This window comes from Haliaeetus albicilla, chromosome 3 (genome assembly GCF_947461875.1).
Source record: "Haliaeetus albicilla chromosome 3, bHalAlb1.1, whole genome shotgun sequence".
Classification (NCBI taxonomy): domain Eukaryota; kingdom Metazoa; phylum Chordata; class Aves; order Accipitriformes; family Accipitridae; genus Haliaeetus; species Haliaeetus albicilla.
In genome coordinates, this window is record NC_091485.1 from 68,620,140 (window position 1) to 68,638,597 (window position 18,458).

The 18,458-nt window shown below is 35.8% G+C and overlaps 1 protein-coding gene across 9 annotated transcripts in view; it reads left to right on the plus strand.

The window, feature by feature from the left end:
* Positions 1–18,458, plus strand: part of PHF20L1 (PHD finger protein 20 like 1) — a 60,953-nt gene that overhangs the window by 19,218 nt on the left and 23,277 nt on the right. For 5 of the 9 annotated variants that reach the window (XM_069780093.1, XM_069780087.1, XM_069780088.1 and 2 more), the window contains 6 exons: positions 3,643–3,725; positions 7,508–7,760; positions 9,782–9,967; positions 10,174–10,380; positions 17,729–17,947; positions 18,146–18,202. In XM_069780093.1, coding sequence (XP_069636194.1) covers positions 3,643–3,725; positions 7,508–7,760; positions 9,782–9,967; positions 10,174–10,380; positions 17,729–17,947; positions 18,146–18,202 — 1,005 coding nt within the window. Of the gene's footprint in view, positions 1–3,642; positions 5,872–7,507; positions 7,761–9,781; positions 9,968–10,173; positions 10,381–17,728; positions 17,948–18,145; positions 18,203–18,458 lie in introns of those variants that run through there. The other 4 variants (XM_069780091.1, XM_069780092.1, XM_069780090.1 and 1 more) reach the window with 2 other exon arrangements.

The following is an 18,458-nucleotide window of genomic DNA, read 5'->3' on the forward strand; positions in this document are numbered from 1 at the left end:
GGTATTTAGGATGAGGTAATTTGTACCTGTGCTGGGAAAGTATCACGCATTTCAAAAGCTGGGTGGAAAAAAGTTGTGACGTCCTCCCCTTAGCAGAGGGTACAGGGCCCCCTTGGACAGACGGTAAGATAGAAATGCATTCCACTCATTATTCTAGTAAATAATATTTTGTGTGAAATCTGGCAAAGTTTTCTATGCTACAGATGAGAGGTTTTTTTTTGTGTGTGTGTTTATTTTTTGTAGTAATAGGGTATGGTCATTCATATAAAAAGTCTTTCTTGTTTCTATAAGATAAAAATAACCTGATTTAGTAAACTGTGTGATGAGCATTTTTTCAGACTTGTTTTGGTTGATCCAATCTTTCATAAGTCAGCAGTGGAGGATGTTTAGTCAGTTTTCTTATGAGTATGGTTCTGTTTCAGTCTCTCAGTCAGTACTTCAATCTAAAGGAGAAAATAAATGAAATGGGCCAGTATGGAACATGATATGAAGCAAACAGTCTTTAGAAAAAACCCATCTTCTGCCTCCAGGATTTTCTTTCCTGGAAGGCTTCTTATTTGGTACTAAGTTAACAGATGTCTGATTTATCAGCCTTATTTCTACTCTTCTTTGCCCATACTGCATAAACTCTCAGTTAAGTCCCAATATAATTTCTCCCATGAGCAGTAGAAGTATAAGATATATATACTGTTGATATATATTTACAGAGCCCTGTTAATTTCTTTCCAATAGCAGTTAGTAGCAGAAGATACCAAAGAAAGACCAGTAGCTCTAGAAATTATATTTTTCTGTGCTTGTGGATAGATTCTCCTTTTCTAAGGAGCTTTTTGAGAATAATAGCAGTCGGGCGGGCTCATATAGACTGAACTGAATAATCAGAAAACATAATGTTGCAGCCTTTGACTTTGTTATCATTCTAAAACCAGCGTGTCTCTGTCTCCGTGAAAGCATACTTTGCTGGCAGAGAATATGTTACCTTTTAGCGAAAGTGAATTAATCCTTTAATTACAAGATGAAATTTGTCATGCTTGGTAGCTACCTTGTGTAGCTGTTCTCAAATTAATGCACTTTTGCAACTCATACTGTAGTAGGTTTTTATTGTTGCATATAATAGAGTATTTTGAAAATGTAACTGCTGATGATCAAACTTTCTCTTGCTACATGTGTATTTCTTATGCTTGAAATATTTGTAAATTGTTGTTTGTGTCTGCGACATGAGCTTTTAGATTTGAAGGAAGGTTGGGAATTATGCTGGTGTACCCATCAGAATGGCTACAAAAGAATCATAAAGCGTTGTGGCTGCTAGGAAAATATTCATTTACCAAGTGTCTTATGGCCGTATTGAGGAAATAGAGCAAATAATGTGGTTGTAAGAGGCTGTCTGAAGGGAACTGTTTCCTGGATTTCAATTCAGCATTCAGTATTTGTTGCAGAAGGTTCTCCTTGTCTGCCACAAGGACCACAGCTGCATCTGGTGTTCTTTTGCTCACCATTCAACAAAATAAAGTTGCTTCCTTTGCTCCTTTTCCCTCTGCTACCACTACTGGGGGTAATTACATTTCCTGAAGGTGAAGGATGTCTCCTGCTAAGCATGTATTCATGTCTTCTTCCAGTTAGTTTTTGCCTCTGTTGGAATGCTTGCTTCCACATCTCCTGCTGCAGTGTTGATACCTAAAAGAACAGATAACATCTGCAGCAAGCTTACAGAACAAAACAGTTCTGATTCACTGTGCCACCCCATGCTTTTTATTTGTTATGTGCTGTTACTGACAGAGGATGGTAAACCTGTAGTCCTGCTGCTGTAGTAGCTTGTGGAGTTGGTTTTGTCTTTCTACAGACATGGTGATTTGTTGGGAAGATAAGTAATGGGGTAGAGAAAATGGAAGAAAGAAGGGTTATATATTCACAGGTCTGACAGAATCTAGGTTCATTTCACAGCTTTACTTTCTAAGCACCGAGCAGCTAGCTAGAAATAAAAATCATAGAATGGTTGGGGTTGGAAGGGACCTTTAAAAATCATCTAGTTCCAACCCCCCCTGCCATGGACAGGGACATCTTCCACTGGATCAGGCTGCTCAAGGCCCTGTCCAGCCTGACCTTGAACACTGCCAGTGATGGGGCATCCACTTCTCTGGTCCAGCCTGTGGTTTGTAGAACCACAAAAGCTGCCTTATAGGCTGTAGTTTGTTGTTTAGTATTTAAAACTCTACTTCACTTAATTTTGAAAATTATTTTATGCTTTTCATTTTAAATGTATGATTGTCAATATAGAGAACATAGCTAATTTTGCAACTTGATTTAAACAGGATAATTTGAGTTACAAATGTTTATTTAGGTCCATGGAACCTAAATCTTTTATGGAGCCTAATGCAGAATTACAATCTTACCTGATAATTTTATTTGTATTAATATAATAGGGCTAAGTAAGTTTCTGCTTTTCAGTTAACCTATTTAGCTGTAAAATCAATTAGTTTACAGCTCTTGTTATGGACATGGTGTTCTGAAAAAGTTTATTTAAAACATAACTGCTTTCCAGTAAACTGAAGCATAACTTAATCTAACATAAAGAGTAAAGGAAACAGAGCACCTAGTATTTACTGTGGAATGCTGAAATGTGATAGCTCTCTAGCAAAATACCACAGTGGGTTTTTTATGTGCATGTTTTGGTGTTTGTTAATGTCCTGAACGCTTCCTGAGAGCCCAGGCTTAAATAATTTATAATTCCTTGGGCATTGTGCACTGTAAATTAATTTTGAGCTTATCTAATTTTTCATGGAATGCAACAGGAATTTCCTGTGGATTTGTCAGCTCAAGTTATTTTTGAGGACTTAAACTCTCCGCCTCTAGTATTGACATTCCCAGGGATTATAATAGCAACTTTTATTCAGATTTGTGTATTTCAGGTTTTATCAGTTGTGCTTTGTCTTATGGCATAGAACTTTTTCTTCCTCTGTGTACCTAGGTAATTGAAGTTATTGTGTGAAGTAGAATTGAAGCTATTGCTATATGCTTAGCCGACAAAAAGCTTTCTCCTATTTATGTTTCCTTGTGTTTTACAGATTTTTAGTAGTAGTGGTATTATATATGAGTTCATGAATCAGGTGACATATTCTGATGTATTTGCTCCCAATATGGTCTTGTTATTGAGGTAATTTGGGAGCTTCACTGCTCAGAATATTCATTTGGAAATTAAATCCCTTGTTCTATTATGTCTAAGAAAGTTTTGCATGTGTTAGAGTTAAGAAGTAATACAAATTCTGATGGGAGAGGTAGAAAAGGTTTGTAAATAATTTTGATCTCTCAGAACTTACTTAAATATTGCAGGCTTGGTTTTAAAGCCCAAGTGCTTGGGCTTTATAAGGATGGTGAGGAATTATTTTACAATTGATAATTTGATTTTCATCTTGTTAGTGGAAATGCCAGAGAAGTACCTCTTGTGAAAGGACACCATCATGGGAATGTCCTTTAACTTTTTGTTTCTTCTAATTTAAAGTGTTCAGCTTTGTGTGGAGCTGTTTCAGAGATAATTATGTGGTAGATATAAGCAGTTCATGTTTCTCATCTCACTGTTTTGCCTTGTTTTCCACAAATTCTTGTTGCAAGCTCCTTCTAACTAAAAATCTCTGCAACTTTTCTCCTAAGGTTTATTGGCATCCAAAGCTGTTGTTGCAGATGGTGCTGAAAAAAAGGAAGGCAACAAAGAAACAGCTCCAGTCCTGGAGCAGGTATGAAATGGTAGAGTTTGATTCTTTTGCAAGGTTCCCACTGGAGTGTGCCATGGAGATGTAGTACCTACAACATTAAAATTTGCCCCTTCAGATATAACAGGGAACTGAAAATTGATCTTATGTTTACATTTCTGGCAGAGCCAGAAGTATGGAATTTAATTGTCTCTAAACACAGTGTTGACTTGGATTTCAGTAATCAGCTTTTGTGTTAGAAAACTAACAGAAAACAAAGAAAAATGAAGTCTCCATGCAACAAATGTGAGGAGACCAGTGTCCCAAGGTCCAGTTTTATAGCTGGAACCATGACCATGACTGGCTTAGGAAAAGGCCCTTACACAAATGTAATTTGTGTTTGGAACAGGGTTTTTGACATCACGTAGAACTTCTTTTAAAAGAAGATTCTTTTATATTGTACGAATTTGGTGTTGTAGGCTTGTATGTGTTTTATGAACTGCTCAATGAGCCATACATTTTGCAGGGGTGTGTATTTTAATAAATACAAAAAAGAAACTTTTAAATAATGTTAAGGGTCTGATTTTTAAACCTGCATATTTGCAGGACCTGAAGGCTGCCATTTTATCTTTGGCTTCTTCCATTGTGTTCAGGCATTGCTTGACTCCGAGTTGTGCATTATCTTGCATATTAAAAGGGCTGAATGCCTAAGCATGGTAAAGCAAGCTAAGGATGAATAGTAGTCTTGATTCAGGACATCTTTGTTTTCCAATGATTTAAATCAGAGCCTTAATGTAGTTTTAATACAGCTTTTTTGTATTCATTTTCATTCTTCTTTAACAGCAGCATTTGAATAAAATAGCCTTGCTGCTCGCAATTCTTAAAAGAGCACTTCTGTTCTTAAGCCCCGGCACACTCTATGAACAGTCCCTACCCCAAACTTTATTTGATATTTTGGTTGTACTGGTTCTTTAGAGCTGATATATAATTGCATTGCTGTGGTTTTTCCATTGACACTGCGTTGGATGCAAATCTTGTCAATGGAATATGATTTTCTGTTTTTAATGCTGTCACTGTAACGGCTAACTGAGCCACTACGGTGTCAATGCATTGACCGATATTTTGCATAAAGGTTTACAATGTATTGACATGACATTCCATTTCTCAAATTTTTTGCATATTAAAGATGCTATGATTTTATTGCTACTGTGTGTGATATTTTCAATGTGCAAAAAACTGTGAAATGGCTTACAGCATGTTGTTTTTGGAAGAATCATTACAATGTAAATCTTATCATGCAGAATCCCATTAGAGTGAATGGGACTTTGTGGTTTACATAGACTGTGTATGCAACAGTATAAACTACAGTGCATATTTACTAAAACCTTTTTGTTACTTCTTAAACTTAGTAACTCGGCTGTTTCTGTTTTATTGATTAAACATAAAAAAAAGATGTCTCTGTCATTGTTTACATGCTAATGGTCTGAAAAAAACTCATTTTTGGAAATAGTAGTTAAGCTCCTTTAAAGAGGCATCTAAAATCCCAAATTGTCCTATTCCTTTGCTTCTAATTAAAACCAGAAACCTTGCAAATATTTAAATGATTAACTGTGGGGAGGAAAATTTTTGAGCTTAAAGCTTTTTTCGCTAAGTTCCTGCCCAAACTCAAATTAAAATGGCCGAGTTATAAACCTCCCCAAAAGGTTTTCCAATAGCAAAGCTGACATTCCTTAGAGGTTTTGTCTGCTACTGCTATAAAATTGAATGGGTAAAATATCTTGTAGGTTTTTTTAATAATGTAATACAGAACATGGTAGAAGTATTCAGGCCAATAGCCGAAAACTGACTTTGTTGATGGAAGTTTATTTTATTTATATTTATATATTTTTAGTTTACAGTTGTCTTAAACCCAAAACCTCAGACGATTAGTTGCAGATACAGTAGTTTATTTAACTGTATTAGGGTATGTCATGTTATATTTCCTTTTGACCAAGACCTGGTTAGATGAATAACTTTAATTCATTAAGGTTTTTAATGTTAATTTGTCCTGTTAAGAGGTTAAGCACCTTATCAAAATATTAATTTAATTTTTTTAATCTTGTTTAAATAACTTTGTAATTTGAAAGTAATGGATGCTGTAGTAATGTCTTTCACATCTGTGAAGATGAACAATAAAATTGTTTATTTACAAGTTACGACTCTAATTAATTTCTGGTAATACCTCTCATAACCAGCATAGGTATACTCCACAGTTCATGGAATATTTTATTTAAATGAATAAACTGCACTTAGTACATGTGTAATTGAGTTATTCAAGGTAGAACTGATGTCTGCTGAATGGGATGTTTTGCACCGGATCTTTACAGGATACTTCCAGCAAGCTATTCATGTAGCATTCAGGGGTGCCCTTTTGCAAACATAGAACGTGCACTTGTGGGTTTTTGTTTTACTTTTTTTTTTCCCCCTCCATTGGAACATGGAAAGTTCTAGTGGAAAATAAAATTGCCATTTATAACAAAACCCAATAATACCCTCAAATCATCAGAAATGTGACTTTTTAGTTTGGATAAAGTGGTGCACACATTCTAGAAATATCTTTCTACTTTGTTAGTTATGGTTTTAATAGATGGTACTATGCTGTGTGATGTAACTGGGACAAGAAAGGGGACAGGTTTAAGGAATTATGTTCAGATATTGTAGTTTGCCATTACTGGGCAAGTTGTAACACATGCACAGTTTATTCAGTAAAGTAGGAAGAACTTCCAGTTAAAAATCTAAAATGCTAATGTCTGTCAATGCATGCTAATTGTCTACAAATAATACTTAAGTATGTGTATTAAGAAGGATGAAAATTGATGAAATTGGAAAACTGCATTATATGTAGAATTTTTTCTTTTTTTTCTTCAAAAACTGTTTTAACTCTTTATCTGCTCATTTTTCCCCAACAGTTAGCAATCTATTTAACCCTGTGTGCTAGAAGTTGTGATTTCTTCATGTGTTTGCAGAAACATATAATGTGGTGAAATCCAGACTCCCAGCACTGAAAGGGGTTGTTGCGAGAGTGTGTTCAGTATTTGGAAACTTTTTGTTGTTTTCAGACATTCCTTAAAGGAGCATTATCAACTTTTTCAGGTTCTTTTCTAAAAATGAAATTCATGTTAAACAAGGTTTTCCTGAGGATCTTTTTCAATTTTTTTTGCTATGGTCAGGGAGAGGACCGTGAAGGGAAATCTTGGCAACTTTTTTTAGAACTGCAGTCCTCTGAACAAGGATCGCTTGCTCATAGCAGTGCAAAAGCCTGTCAGAGTTCAGGGATTGTCTGGATGATAGTCATATAGTTTAGTGTTAGGTAGTCTTGCGAGGAGCAGGGAGTTGGACTTGATGATCCTTACGGGTCACTTCCAAATTGAGATGTTCTATGATTATACATCAGTGTATGTATTCTAGCTTGTAACAAGTGTTCTCCAAGTTGTACTTTGAGGAAGCACTGACGATCCTGGTCTACTGAAAATGAAAGAGACAGAAACTAAAAAGACTTTGGTGAATTTTTAAAATGGGAATAGAGGAAAAATGTTTTGTTTTCAGGCTTTTTGCATATGTTTCAAATAGTAAGAAATGAGGGTGTTCTGAACACTGAAACTAATTGATGTTGCTCCTTTAAAAAAGTTGTTTGATGAATTTTAAATAGTTTTCATTTGCACTGAAAATAATGTTGCTTTAAAATGTGTTTTGAATACTAAAGTTGCTTTTAAAAAAATCAAAATAGAATACAAGAACTACAGCGAAGAAACTGAAATAAAAGTATCAATTTTTTATTATTTATTCAGGAGATTTCACCTAAACCACAAAGTCAGAAAAAAAATGAAGCTGATATTAGCAGTTCTGCCAACATTCAGAAACCTGCACTGTTATCCTCAACTTTGTCTTCAGGAAAGGCTCGCAGCAAGAAATGCAAACAAGAATCTGGAGATTCTTCTGGGTGTATAAAGCCCCCTAAATCACCACTTTCCCCAGAATTAATACAAGTCGAGGATTTGACGCTGGTCTCTCAGCTTCCTTCTTCTGTGATAAATAAAACTAGTGAGCACAGACATTTTAAAAAAAATACCGTACTTACTTATAAGAGATATACAGAAATTTTTTTTGGTTGTAAATCGCTATTGCTTTTAAAAATGAATCTGCTTTAAATAAAAGGTCCAAGCGGGAGATTTAGGGGTAGCTCAGTATTTTAAAAGTCAAGTCAGATAATAAGGCATATGAATTACTCTACCGGAAATAATACATTTAAATAATACATTTATATTTACGGAGTCGTGGCTTTTAACGGTTGGCTTTCCCTCCAGCTTAAATCTTCACATTAGTATTAACAGTGATACAGGAAAAATCAAACCTCTCATCTGAAGGGGCCTGATTCATTAAAAAGAAAAGACGTACACCTTGGTTGTGGACCTTTCCTTCTCTGAGAAATTCCACCTTCAGCAGGCTGATATGCTGTACCTGTTGGCTGTGGCATTCTTCACCTTATGTGATATTTCCTCCAAATACGATGTGAAAGAGAAGATGGGTTCAAGATCTGTGGTGGGGAAATACAAAAAAATCAGGTTTCTTTGTCTTGGAAAAATACAAGCTTCTCAAACATGTGTAACTGATTTGCAAAGTGCCAAAATATTGGTTGTCAGAAGAACAGGGAAGGTTCATGCTGCATCCTTGAATATGCTATTTTTTGTGAATGTTAAAACTTCTATAATTTTTTTTGAGATTACATTAGGTTTTTAGTGCTGCTTAGGGTCAGGCTCTTTGTTGCCTGAAGAACATTAAATGATGAGGCCAAAAGTTAAAATAAATGTGGGTTCCAGTGAGTCAAAAGCTACATTTTTGTTTCCCTTTTAGAATAGTGATTGAGGATGGAAGACTAAACCTGCATCGCTTCCCCTTAACCTTGATTTGATATTTTCCCTTAGGAGATAAGTTTCTTTTAATCTTTTCTCACAGATAACTTTAAATGAATGGGAAAGGGAGGGGTACAAATTCAGCCGTCTATTTATTCAGGACACATAGGTATAAATTGTATTTTGTCCCCACAAAATATTACTGGTCATCTATATTGTAATATGCCTTCCCTCCCCACCCCTAAAATAATGGTAAGTAGTTTTCCTTGAGCATGTTTGTATTTTGGAGTAAGTTAGACTTCTCTGTAGCAATATTTTAAATATTAGCTAATTTAAAAATTGGTTACTTAATACATTAGATCTTGTTAGTGCTGTCTTTCAACTTTGACTTTCAAGTCTTTACCACCTCTAATGGAAATTTAATTTTGCTGTGTCTGTTTTTAAATCTGTACATCTTTGACTCTAAAAACTGCTTAAGGAAAGGAGAGAACAGTGTTTTATAGTGTAATAATGACTTAAATGTTTTCCAAGGCAGAATTTGTGAAACTGGGTAAAATTGGAGAGATACAGAGGAGTGTGAGTTTTTTGTTTTTAATGAATCAGGCCTATATTAACCTATATCAATTCTCCCCCCCCCCTTTTTTTTTTACAAAAAAAAAAACAACTATAAGGTTCTTGAGCCTTCTTACTGTGCCACGTGTTGGCAGTGTGCATTTGAAATATAGCTGGAGTATTGATAACAGGTTAGCAGAAGATGGGAGGTGGGATATAAAATTAACCACTGCTTTTGATTATTTTTTTTAAGTTGTATGTTACCACTATCCATACTTTTTAGATCTTTAACTGTGATCATTTGTTCTGTTTACTGTTAAATTCTATTGCCCCCTTCCATTATAAGTAGCCTACTCTCATGGGTTATATGGGGGGGTTGCTTATTTTAAGTACACTGTTTGCCTAAAACAACAGCCTTTATCAGTGGGGAAGTAGATGCCCTCGTAATGTGTAATAAGCTAAAAGCAGAATCATATCTTGAGCATAACTCCTTTTGCTCCTGGTAGTCACAGTTTATAATTACTTTTACCGGTTCTGCTGTGATTACCAGCTTTGCAAATAAGAGTTATTTAAAGCACTCCCCATCTTTAGATCTCAAATACTGCAGTAAGATTATGGTATATCTCTCTGCTTCATGAACATTGAAAGATCTCTTTTTAGGTCCATCACAGCCAGTGAATTCCCCTAGATCCTACAAACATAGCCAACGGAGAAGAAGATCACAGCGTTTAGCCACTTGCTCCTTGCCTGATGATTCTGTAGAAAAAGTTTCTTCTCCCTCTTCAGTTACTGATGGAAAAGTGTTCTCCATCAGTGGTCAAAACCAACAGTCATCAAAATTGGAGGGTAATGTATCTTAATCTAATAAAGAACTGCCCAAGAGAAATTGAATCCTAAAAATTAGACCTTTCACGGTTTTCATCTAATGGGATATTTTGACTTACTGTAGCTAAAGCTGTATGCTGTTCCTATGTTATGTAACGCTGCAATCCAAACTGTTGTTTGTTGGACCTATGTATCTTTTTTAATATTACATTTTTTCTTTTATGTAGTACCTGATGTTGCTCATATGTCACTTGAGAAGCGTGGACCATGTCTCCCTCTTGATTTAAGCCGTAGTTCGGAAGTTACAGCACCATTATCCACAGAATCCACTTTCCGTAATGAATATCCCAGTAAAGACAAGGAAGATATTCAGATGATTACTTATCTTTCTTCCAAAGCAGTAACTGATGGAAGAGTAGCTACAACAGCGTCAGGTAAAGAGATTCAGTATACAACCAGTTAGGTTTATAGTTACAGGGTTGAAACGTGTATGTCACACAAAGAGAGGATACTTTTTTTTCCCCTTTCTGCACACTTACAAACCTGCCACTCATTCTGGGGTCCATCCATGTGCATATTCTTCATCTTCCACTGGCTTTGAGCTGAATTAGCACTTTTTCTAACACACTTTAAGGGGGATCTGAGAGTGTGGAGTATAAAAAGCGGTATTTCTTTCAAAAATATTTTATATTGTTAAAACTTGTAAAAATAATTTATGAAGTTGTTTACTAACATACTAATATACACTAAACCTGGATGTACTCATTGATCTTCTAGCTTCAGCTTTAAAACTTAGTAGCATTTTGTGAGGCAGTCGGCATTCCTCTACCTTTGCTCCTGTTTGCAGTGGAAATTTTGTCGCTTGCTACAAAATGTTACTTGAAAATATTTCTGAAAAATCCTCTGAAACTTACATAGACTTGGTTCACCCTCACAGAGTTAGCATAGAGCCCAATACTGGAACTTTGTGCTGCCTTTCACTTTGTAACAGTTTACTGGCTACTGTGGTTTAAGTGAATCACTTGGATACAGGCAATTAGAGATGTGGGGGACAGTTTAAATAGTGATTTGCAGAACCTAAAAGTGGGTTTTCATCCATTTTCTGTTAGGTGTCCATATACCTTTTTTTAACTGGCTTCCAAGAAAGAGTTTTCTCAAAAGCCTTTTTTTTTATTTAAATGAGAAAATTGTTCAATAAAGTAAGTGGAGGAAAAAATCAAGTTATTCTACTCTTCTGGGGAAGTTTTTTGGTAAATGTGATCAATAGTAAAGGAGGACAACACGACCTTAAAGTATATAATTATGGCACTCAAATTATAACTTAGTGTTGTTTGCCGGGGGGGGGGGAAGCAACAGCTTTGCATTAAGCTGATAGTATAGCTGCAGTGCTCAATAGGTCAGTGAAGCATTTTATTTAGTACGTACAGCCCCTTCTTGGGTGTCTGCCCACACATACTCCCACTGAAAGTGTAAGGTGATCACTTCATCGAGTTGTAGCATAGCTATTTAACCTGATGTAGCAAAAGCAGGGTCGGATTCTTGGATCAATATTGCGTAGATTAAAATAGGTGATTGTTAATTATCCGTTCTCTCTCTCCCTGGAAAAAAAATAATCTATTAATCTCTTAAACTAATTTGTCAAAATAAGGGCTATGGGAATTTCTAATGAGCTGCCACATAAGCTTTTAAAAATATTATTTAATTTCTCACGTGAAAACATGTGACAGTCTTTGTTTGCCTTTGATACATTGCATAGCAGTAGAATTGCAGATTCCTGGGAAAATTACTTCTGTAAATGTCCTTTTATCTCATGTCTTCTGCCACTAAGAGAAGTGCTTTTGGGAGTTGTATATTTGCCCATTCATAGAACAAGATTATAAAAGAAACCAACAGCTTCCAGCTACCATCTGTTTCTTGTTTATTAGAACTCACTTCAGTTGCTAGCAATTTAACTTTTGGCTTGTCTGATATATTTTCTGGATCATTTAATGTGTAGTTGGTAATGCTAACGGGTATCTATTTTGTTGCCCGCTTCCGTCATGGGACTGGCTTGGAGTCTGAGCAAGCTGGTTCTAAACCCAGTGTCCATGAGTACACTTCTACCTGTTTGTTGAGCTGGGTCTTGGTCACAGCTGAGTCCAATTAAAGAAATAATATGTTTCATTTATAGCCACTTTTATTTATGAGTCAAAAATATTTGACATGTCCACACACTTTGTGTGAGGGGAAACCATTCCCCAACAAAATTCTCTCTTATTACTACTTGAGTCCAGAATGGGAGGATGGAAGCACTTGCAACCTATGCTAGAGGATACAGTTTATACTGTATTTAAAGCTTAATGGAGCTTTTTTGGACCTACATGATTTTAAGAGTTATAAGCTCTTAAGGAACTGATTTGCCAGCTCCCTTTTTGTCTTCTGTTTTTTTTGCCTTCTGGAAAGACCTGTGTATTGTTCCTAATTTTCACGTATTACAGTTTTCTTCCATGCAATAGAACTCTGTCTTGAGCTTTCATACTGACTTTTTGCCCAAATGTTAGAAGTTTTCAGAAGTATTCAGCCCAGCCTCCACTTGAGCAGTATAAGCTTTGTGATCTGAAAGACTAATCTAAGCAGTTTGATATCTTTAATTCAGAGATTTCATAGAAACTTTTGGAGGTAGCTGCCTCTGTCAGTAGTATCTCTAGGACTCTATAACTGAAGTTCATATGTCTTTTGGGTTCATCTTGGGTTTCTAACTCTGGTGAAACTTGTTTGTGTCCTATCCTCATATTCTTCTTAGTAAAAAAAGAAAAACATAGCATTTATTTCAGGTTTGAAAACTCTAGAGTTACTCTACACTGTTGAATAGTTTTTGGTGTGTTCTCTGCTTTAGAAGGCATCTTTTTACTTTTGAAACAGCACAGGTTCTCAAGTCATGTTACTTAAGCACACATAATTCTACCAAATTCTCGCATGCCTCAGGAGAATTAATAGAATCCACTCTATTTATCACTTTTCCTTTTCTAATGAACCTGTTTAAACAATAGCCAGATAATATATAAAGGAGAGGTGTCCAAAGCTTTCCTTTCTCATTCTTGTTGATGCTTGAAATTGTTGAGAAAAGTTAATTTGCATTATGCAGGAACATCTGCCTGCCTAAGTGTGATTTAATATATTGCATTGTTTAGTGTATGCATTGTGACTCTATAGGTTGCAATTTGAGAACTCTGGTGTAAAATCCAGACTATCCTGTAATTGTTTTTTTTAATCTGAAAGAGCTATTTTAAATCTATGTCCTTTTATGATATTTCTGCTTTTTAGATTTGATTGACACAGTCTGGACAGATCTGGTATTCTAGATTTTGACAGCACTATGGAATTTGCTAAGTGCGCTTAAGTTGGACCTGCTGTCTTCGTAATCATTGAAACAGATAACTGTAGATAGTTTCAGAAATTATCCATAATTTTATGTTGTTGAAAATGATGCATTTCAATGACTTCTTCACTAAAACGATAGTAAGCTGGTGTTTTTCGGGGAGGAGGGATAAAGTGCACTGAAGTGCAGAAGCATAAATGGTAACCCATAGTATTAACATATAGATTCCTTCTCCAGATCATTGCTCAAAATGAACAGCATGAAAGGCAGCACAACAGCATAAAGGCAGCACAAAAGCACTATGATCAATTCCTTCAGTCCACAGGCTATGTGGAAGTACTGTGCACTTTGGTAGACACTAGTACACTACCAGTTAATTATTGAACAGAGGTACTGCTTTGCCTAAACTGGTGCAAGGACCTACATGTGATCACTTGATATTGCATACATAACTAAGAATCCTTGCTTTCATTTGTCAAACTGCTTAAAATGGAGATAAGCGGCCTTTTTGTCACTTAGACTTTAAATTCACAGTCAGTCTAAATGCATGCAGAACACTGTAGTTTTCTAGTTCTGACTACACGAAGTTCAGATCTTTCTGTAGCTATAATTTTCTTAAATTTGTGATGGTTTTTCTTCGTTTTTGTAACTCTACACCATTTATGTTAGTTTAACTGTTATGTATTGTGTAAACAATTTCAGCAAGCAATCTGGGTTTTAAAATTTAAGAAAGAAGAAAATATTGTTACATTTGCTAATATAGCAATATTAACATAATTATAGTAGTAATATAACAATATTATCATTAGCTGTTATTTCCTGTTGTAGCTCAGTCTAGATTATTTTGCTAGTAGGGTAACATCAGGTTAACTATATGGGAGTAATTTTCACGTAGGCGAAAAGAAAAAGCATTGTATACTTTTACATAATTTTATTGATAACACTTTACTGCAGCAGGAACAAGAAATGGCTGATGTACAAAATTTTCAGAAAATGAGATCAGTCGCTTTTTAATAAACTCTTGCCAGTGTTACTGGCTGCCCTGCTTTTAAGAGGTATGTAGACTCTAGTGAGCTAAAGCTCTTGTTACTTTGGAGCTTTTTGTTTTACTCCAAACATCTAGTGACAGTCAGGTTTACTCCCTAATTTGAATGTCTGCCATTCTAATCTCTGCCCTGAAGTTCTCAGCTGATTCTTGGGGTAGATACCTGAAGGCAAGAAAGAAATTTTCATGTCCTCATCCTTCCTAAAGAGATAATTTTGTGCGGGATCTGGTATTAATCTGTAATATGTATTTAAAATCCATTTAGATATAAAATTCATCCTATGCACTGGGAATTCAAAACACAGTTAATTATGATAGAACCATGAATTATGCTGGTCATGTTATGATTTAAGTTGAATGCAGATGATGATGATATGTCTGTTATTAGGAAAGTTGAAACATCAAAAGCCATGGAATAGAGTATCATGCAACAAAATAAGTCACTTCACATTAGTACAATTTATTTTAATTTGCTGAACTGAAATAAGCAGTACTACTTAAAAGCCTGTCTGTGCTGCTGCGCTTGTAGCACAGCATCCTGTTCTGTGCCTGTACTTGCACGAGGAGGGGCTTGTGTCACTTCACCGTGCCAGACGAGGAGAGGTAGCATTGGAAACATGTCATAAACCGGACTGGAAAGTGCTGTAGTTTGCATTTGGTTTTCATCTGAAATCAGTCTTCTGATGATAAAATTGATTTTAGAACAATGACATAATCAGTAGTTTATCAAGTCTAATCTCTAAGCATCTTTCTGCTGAGTGTTAACTGCAGACCTCCCACACTTCACTGTGTGGGAGGTGGCTGACTAGACTCCTTAACAGGAATAAAATTGCAATTAAAAGTAACAGTTAAAAAAAAAGTTAATATTTCTATAAAGGAGATTTTGTATAAACTAATATTTATCTTGCTGTATTTGGTACTTGCCCTTCAGACTGTGATTGCCTACTTTGTCTAATTTTGTGGTTACTTGTGCAGCGTAGTGATTGCACATTTGAAAATTAGACTTTGCAAGCCTTAACACTTTATTTAGGATTTGAGAATTTAAGATTCTCAGTCGAGAACGATTTCTGATTAATAAAAGTAAAAGCCAAGAATAACATTGCAGTGTGTGCAGGCATAATAGTAATTTCTCCTTTCAGGTTACCATAGAAAGGCTGTCTGGAGAGCTCTGTCATTGAGATGGATATTTGTGTGACTGTAGCAGATTTCTGCCCATCATAAATGTTCCCTCAAAGAATTATTTAGTTACTAGCTGATTACTTTGTCAGATGTGCTTGTGTTGAAAATTGTTGAGATACTGAAGTTTGTTGTGTTGTGGCTATCAATATCCGAGCATGTTTGAATGTCTGAGGTCAGGATTTCTTCTGAGTAATGAAGTTTAAATACTAATTAATCTGATATTGAGACTAAATTTCTCTTGAGATTGTTTGGATGGAGTATTCTCACATCTTTTCATCAAAACGGCAGTGACCTAACCAAATTATGTGCGTTTGGGTGATCCTTTTGTGCTCTTTTTAGAAACGAGACAAGACGTTGATAGCATGATGATGTGGAGAAGTGTCACTTTTTTCTTTTACTGAGGTGCTAAAATATACTCATTGCTCCACAGATGGCAAAGCAGTTCAGTCCTGTAACAGAGACAAATGCTAATTAGGAAACCCAAGAAAAGAATAATTTGGATAATGTTTTGTGTCGAGAAGTATCCCAGCAAGCTAAGTCCGCTTGAAATACAGACAAAGGCAAGAGCTTGAATAGTAGACCACTCTTGAAAGGATTATGGTCTTAGGTGAGATTGTTGATTTGACGTAGTGGAAAGGCGCAGGTAGCCTCAGCCATGGTCATGCAGCTCGTGTCTTGTGTTAGAAGCCAGCACGCAGAACCGAGCAGCTGCTTCTGGCTGCTGGCTAGACTGCATGGTATGGCGATGTCTTGCATCTTGCAGCTGGGAACGTCTGGCATTAAAAGTGCTGTGTGGTGTGGTAGGTGATGCACCACTTTCTGTTGCTCTCAGTGCCCCTGCGGCTTTCTTACTTTATGGCATTTTCATTGTTTTCCTGAGAAGTCTGCCTAGGAGCTGGAGTAAGTTCATGTAACGTGTATGTTGTAGCGTAGTAGAATTGGGTTGGTCTGTCCAAGCCTGGAAGGCCGCCTTACAGAGTCAACCCCGAGATGTTCTTGCCTTTTCCCCAGAATCCTTTTATGGCTGATGAATTTACTAAACTATCTTAACACTGCTTATTTAAATGTTTTTTGTTATTAGTGAATTTTTTTTTTTTATAAAAAGGGTGGGGGGGGGGAGCTCAAAGAACCCACTCCAGATCAGCTTCGTATTTTGTCTTGTTTAATATCTTGACCGCTAGCATGCTAGCAGGTATTTTTTCAGGACTTTTTTTTTTTCGGTTCAGCACTTTAACCCACGAGTGTTTTTTACGTGCTGATACTTTAGCTGGGCTCATAAGTTGAGAGACACCAAAGGTGTCTGGTGCCTCCAAGTATTTACAGCTGGCATTGAAAAACCTGAACCCTTTGTGACTTTGCAGAGATGCATTTTTGTACAGTATGTCCTCAGCACAGTCCTGAAATGTCCTCAATGGCCTCATGAAGATTAGGCTTTCCTAATTACATGTAAATGAAACTTTAAGCTCTCACAATATTGAACACAGTAATAGAGAATTTTAAATAACTTTTATTTTAGTTTGATTATTTGAAAAATTATAATTTGAGTTTTATTTTACCATGTTATTTCCTAATTTGCATCAGAATAAGATTAAAAATCAACTAAATATTTCACTGAATAAACTTTTCTGAATAGTGTAAGGTAAGAACTGTCAGTATATGATGCTGAATTCTGACAAATTATCACAGTATTTTGCATGTAATTCAAATGTGGATTAAACACACACATGAAAGACAGTGAACGATTTAAACATTATTGGAATCAATGAAAAATGCAATAAGCAGAAGTGTGAATTTTATACATAGCACTAAAAATGTTGTACCAGAGCTCAGTTTCTCTGTTCGGACAATGGAGTGTTAACTTAAATGATATTGACAATGTCAGCACCTTTAACCCTTATTGTTGACGCGGGTTTCTATTACAGTAAAATAAAAAGGAAACAAAAAGGCTTAAAAGCAGCAAAAGTACACTTAAACAATACAAGTAGTTTAAAAAGCGAGTGCAAATTCCAAAACAAAGAAACCTTCTGTGGCATGTATTGTCTTGTATGTAAGACTAAGACCTAGGCATTCATATGCAGTAATTATATGTTAAGTGTGATGATATTATTACTAGTACTTGACATTTCAGTGATCTGACCCAGCCAGTGATCTGGCTGCAATCCTTACAGAATGCCTAGTAAATCTGTCTTCTTGTTTTCAGCACCCTCGTCCCATGTACATGCCTTGCATCTGGAAATGCCTTTAACCAATAGTCTAAAGTTACCCAAAGGGAATAGTAAAAAAAAGAGGTCTTCCACATCAGTGAGCTCTGAAGGGACAGAGATACAGTGCTCTGTGCCCATAAAGGAGAAATGTTTTGAGAGTCTGAAGGAGAAAATATTAAAGAACGTGATTGAGAAGGACAAGCATTCAGAAGTTGGTAAACTACAATACTTTTTGTTTCCAGTGCTTTAGACAATAAAAATAATTGTAAAGTGGCATTAAAAATAATTTTATTGTTTGTATGTTTCTTCTTATTATGTACCATTAGGACTTTTTACGGTCTAATGATTTTACAAGAAAGTGGGTCATCAGCCAGACATTGCACTTATGTCACATATTCTTCTTCAATTTGCAGGTGCAGTGAGAGTGGAAAGAAAAGGAAAACTGGAAGAGAAAAGTTCTTCAACATATGGTATGTACAGAGCAATAATATTTTTAGGAAAAAAGGAAAAATTCTCTAGCACTTGATGTCTTTGAAGAGCGAATGTAAAAGTGTAAAATATTTCCTGGGCCCAGCTGCGCTTGTTTTGTTTGTTTAGGTCTTAAAAACAGTTTCTATATATATGACAAGTTTATAGTAGAAGGATAATTTTATAAGAGGAAATGAAAGTGCCCATAGCAAGGATTTAGAAGGATCCAAAAGTACCTATGAGAGGCCTGGAAGAAAA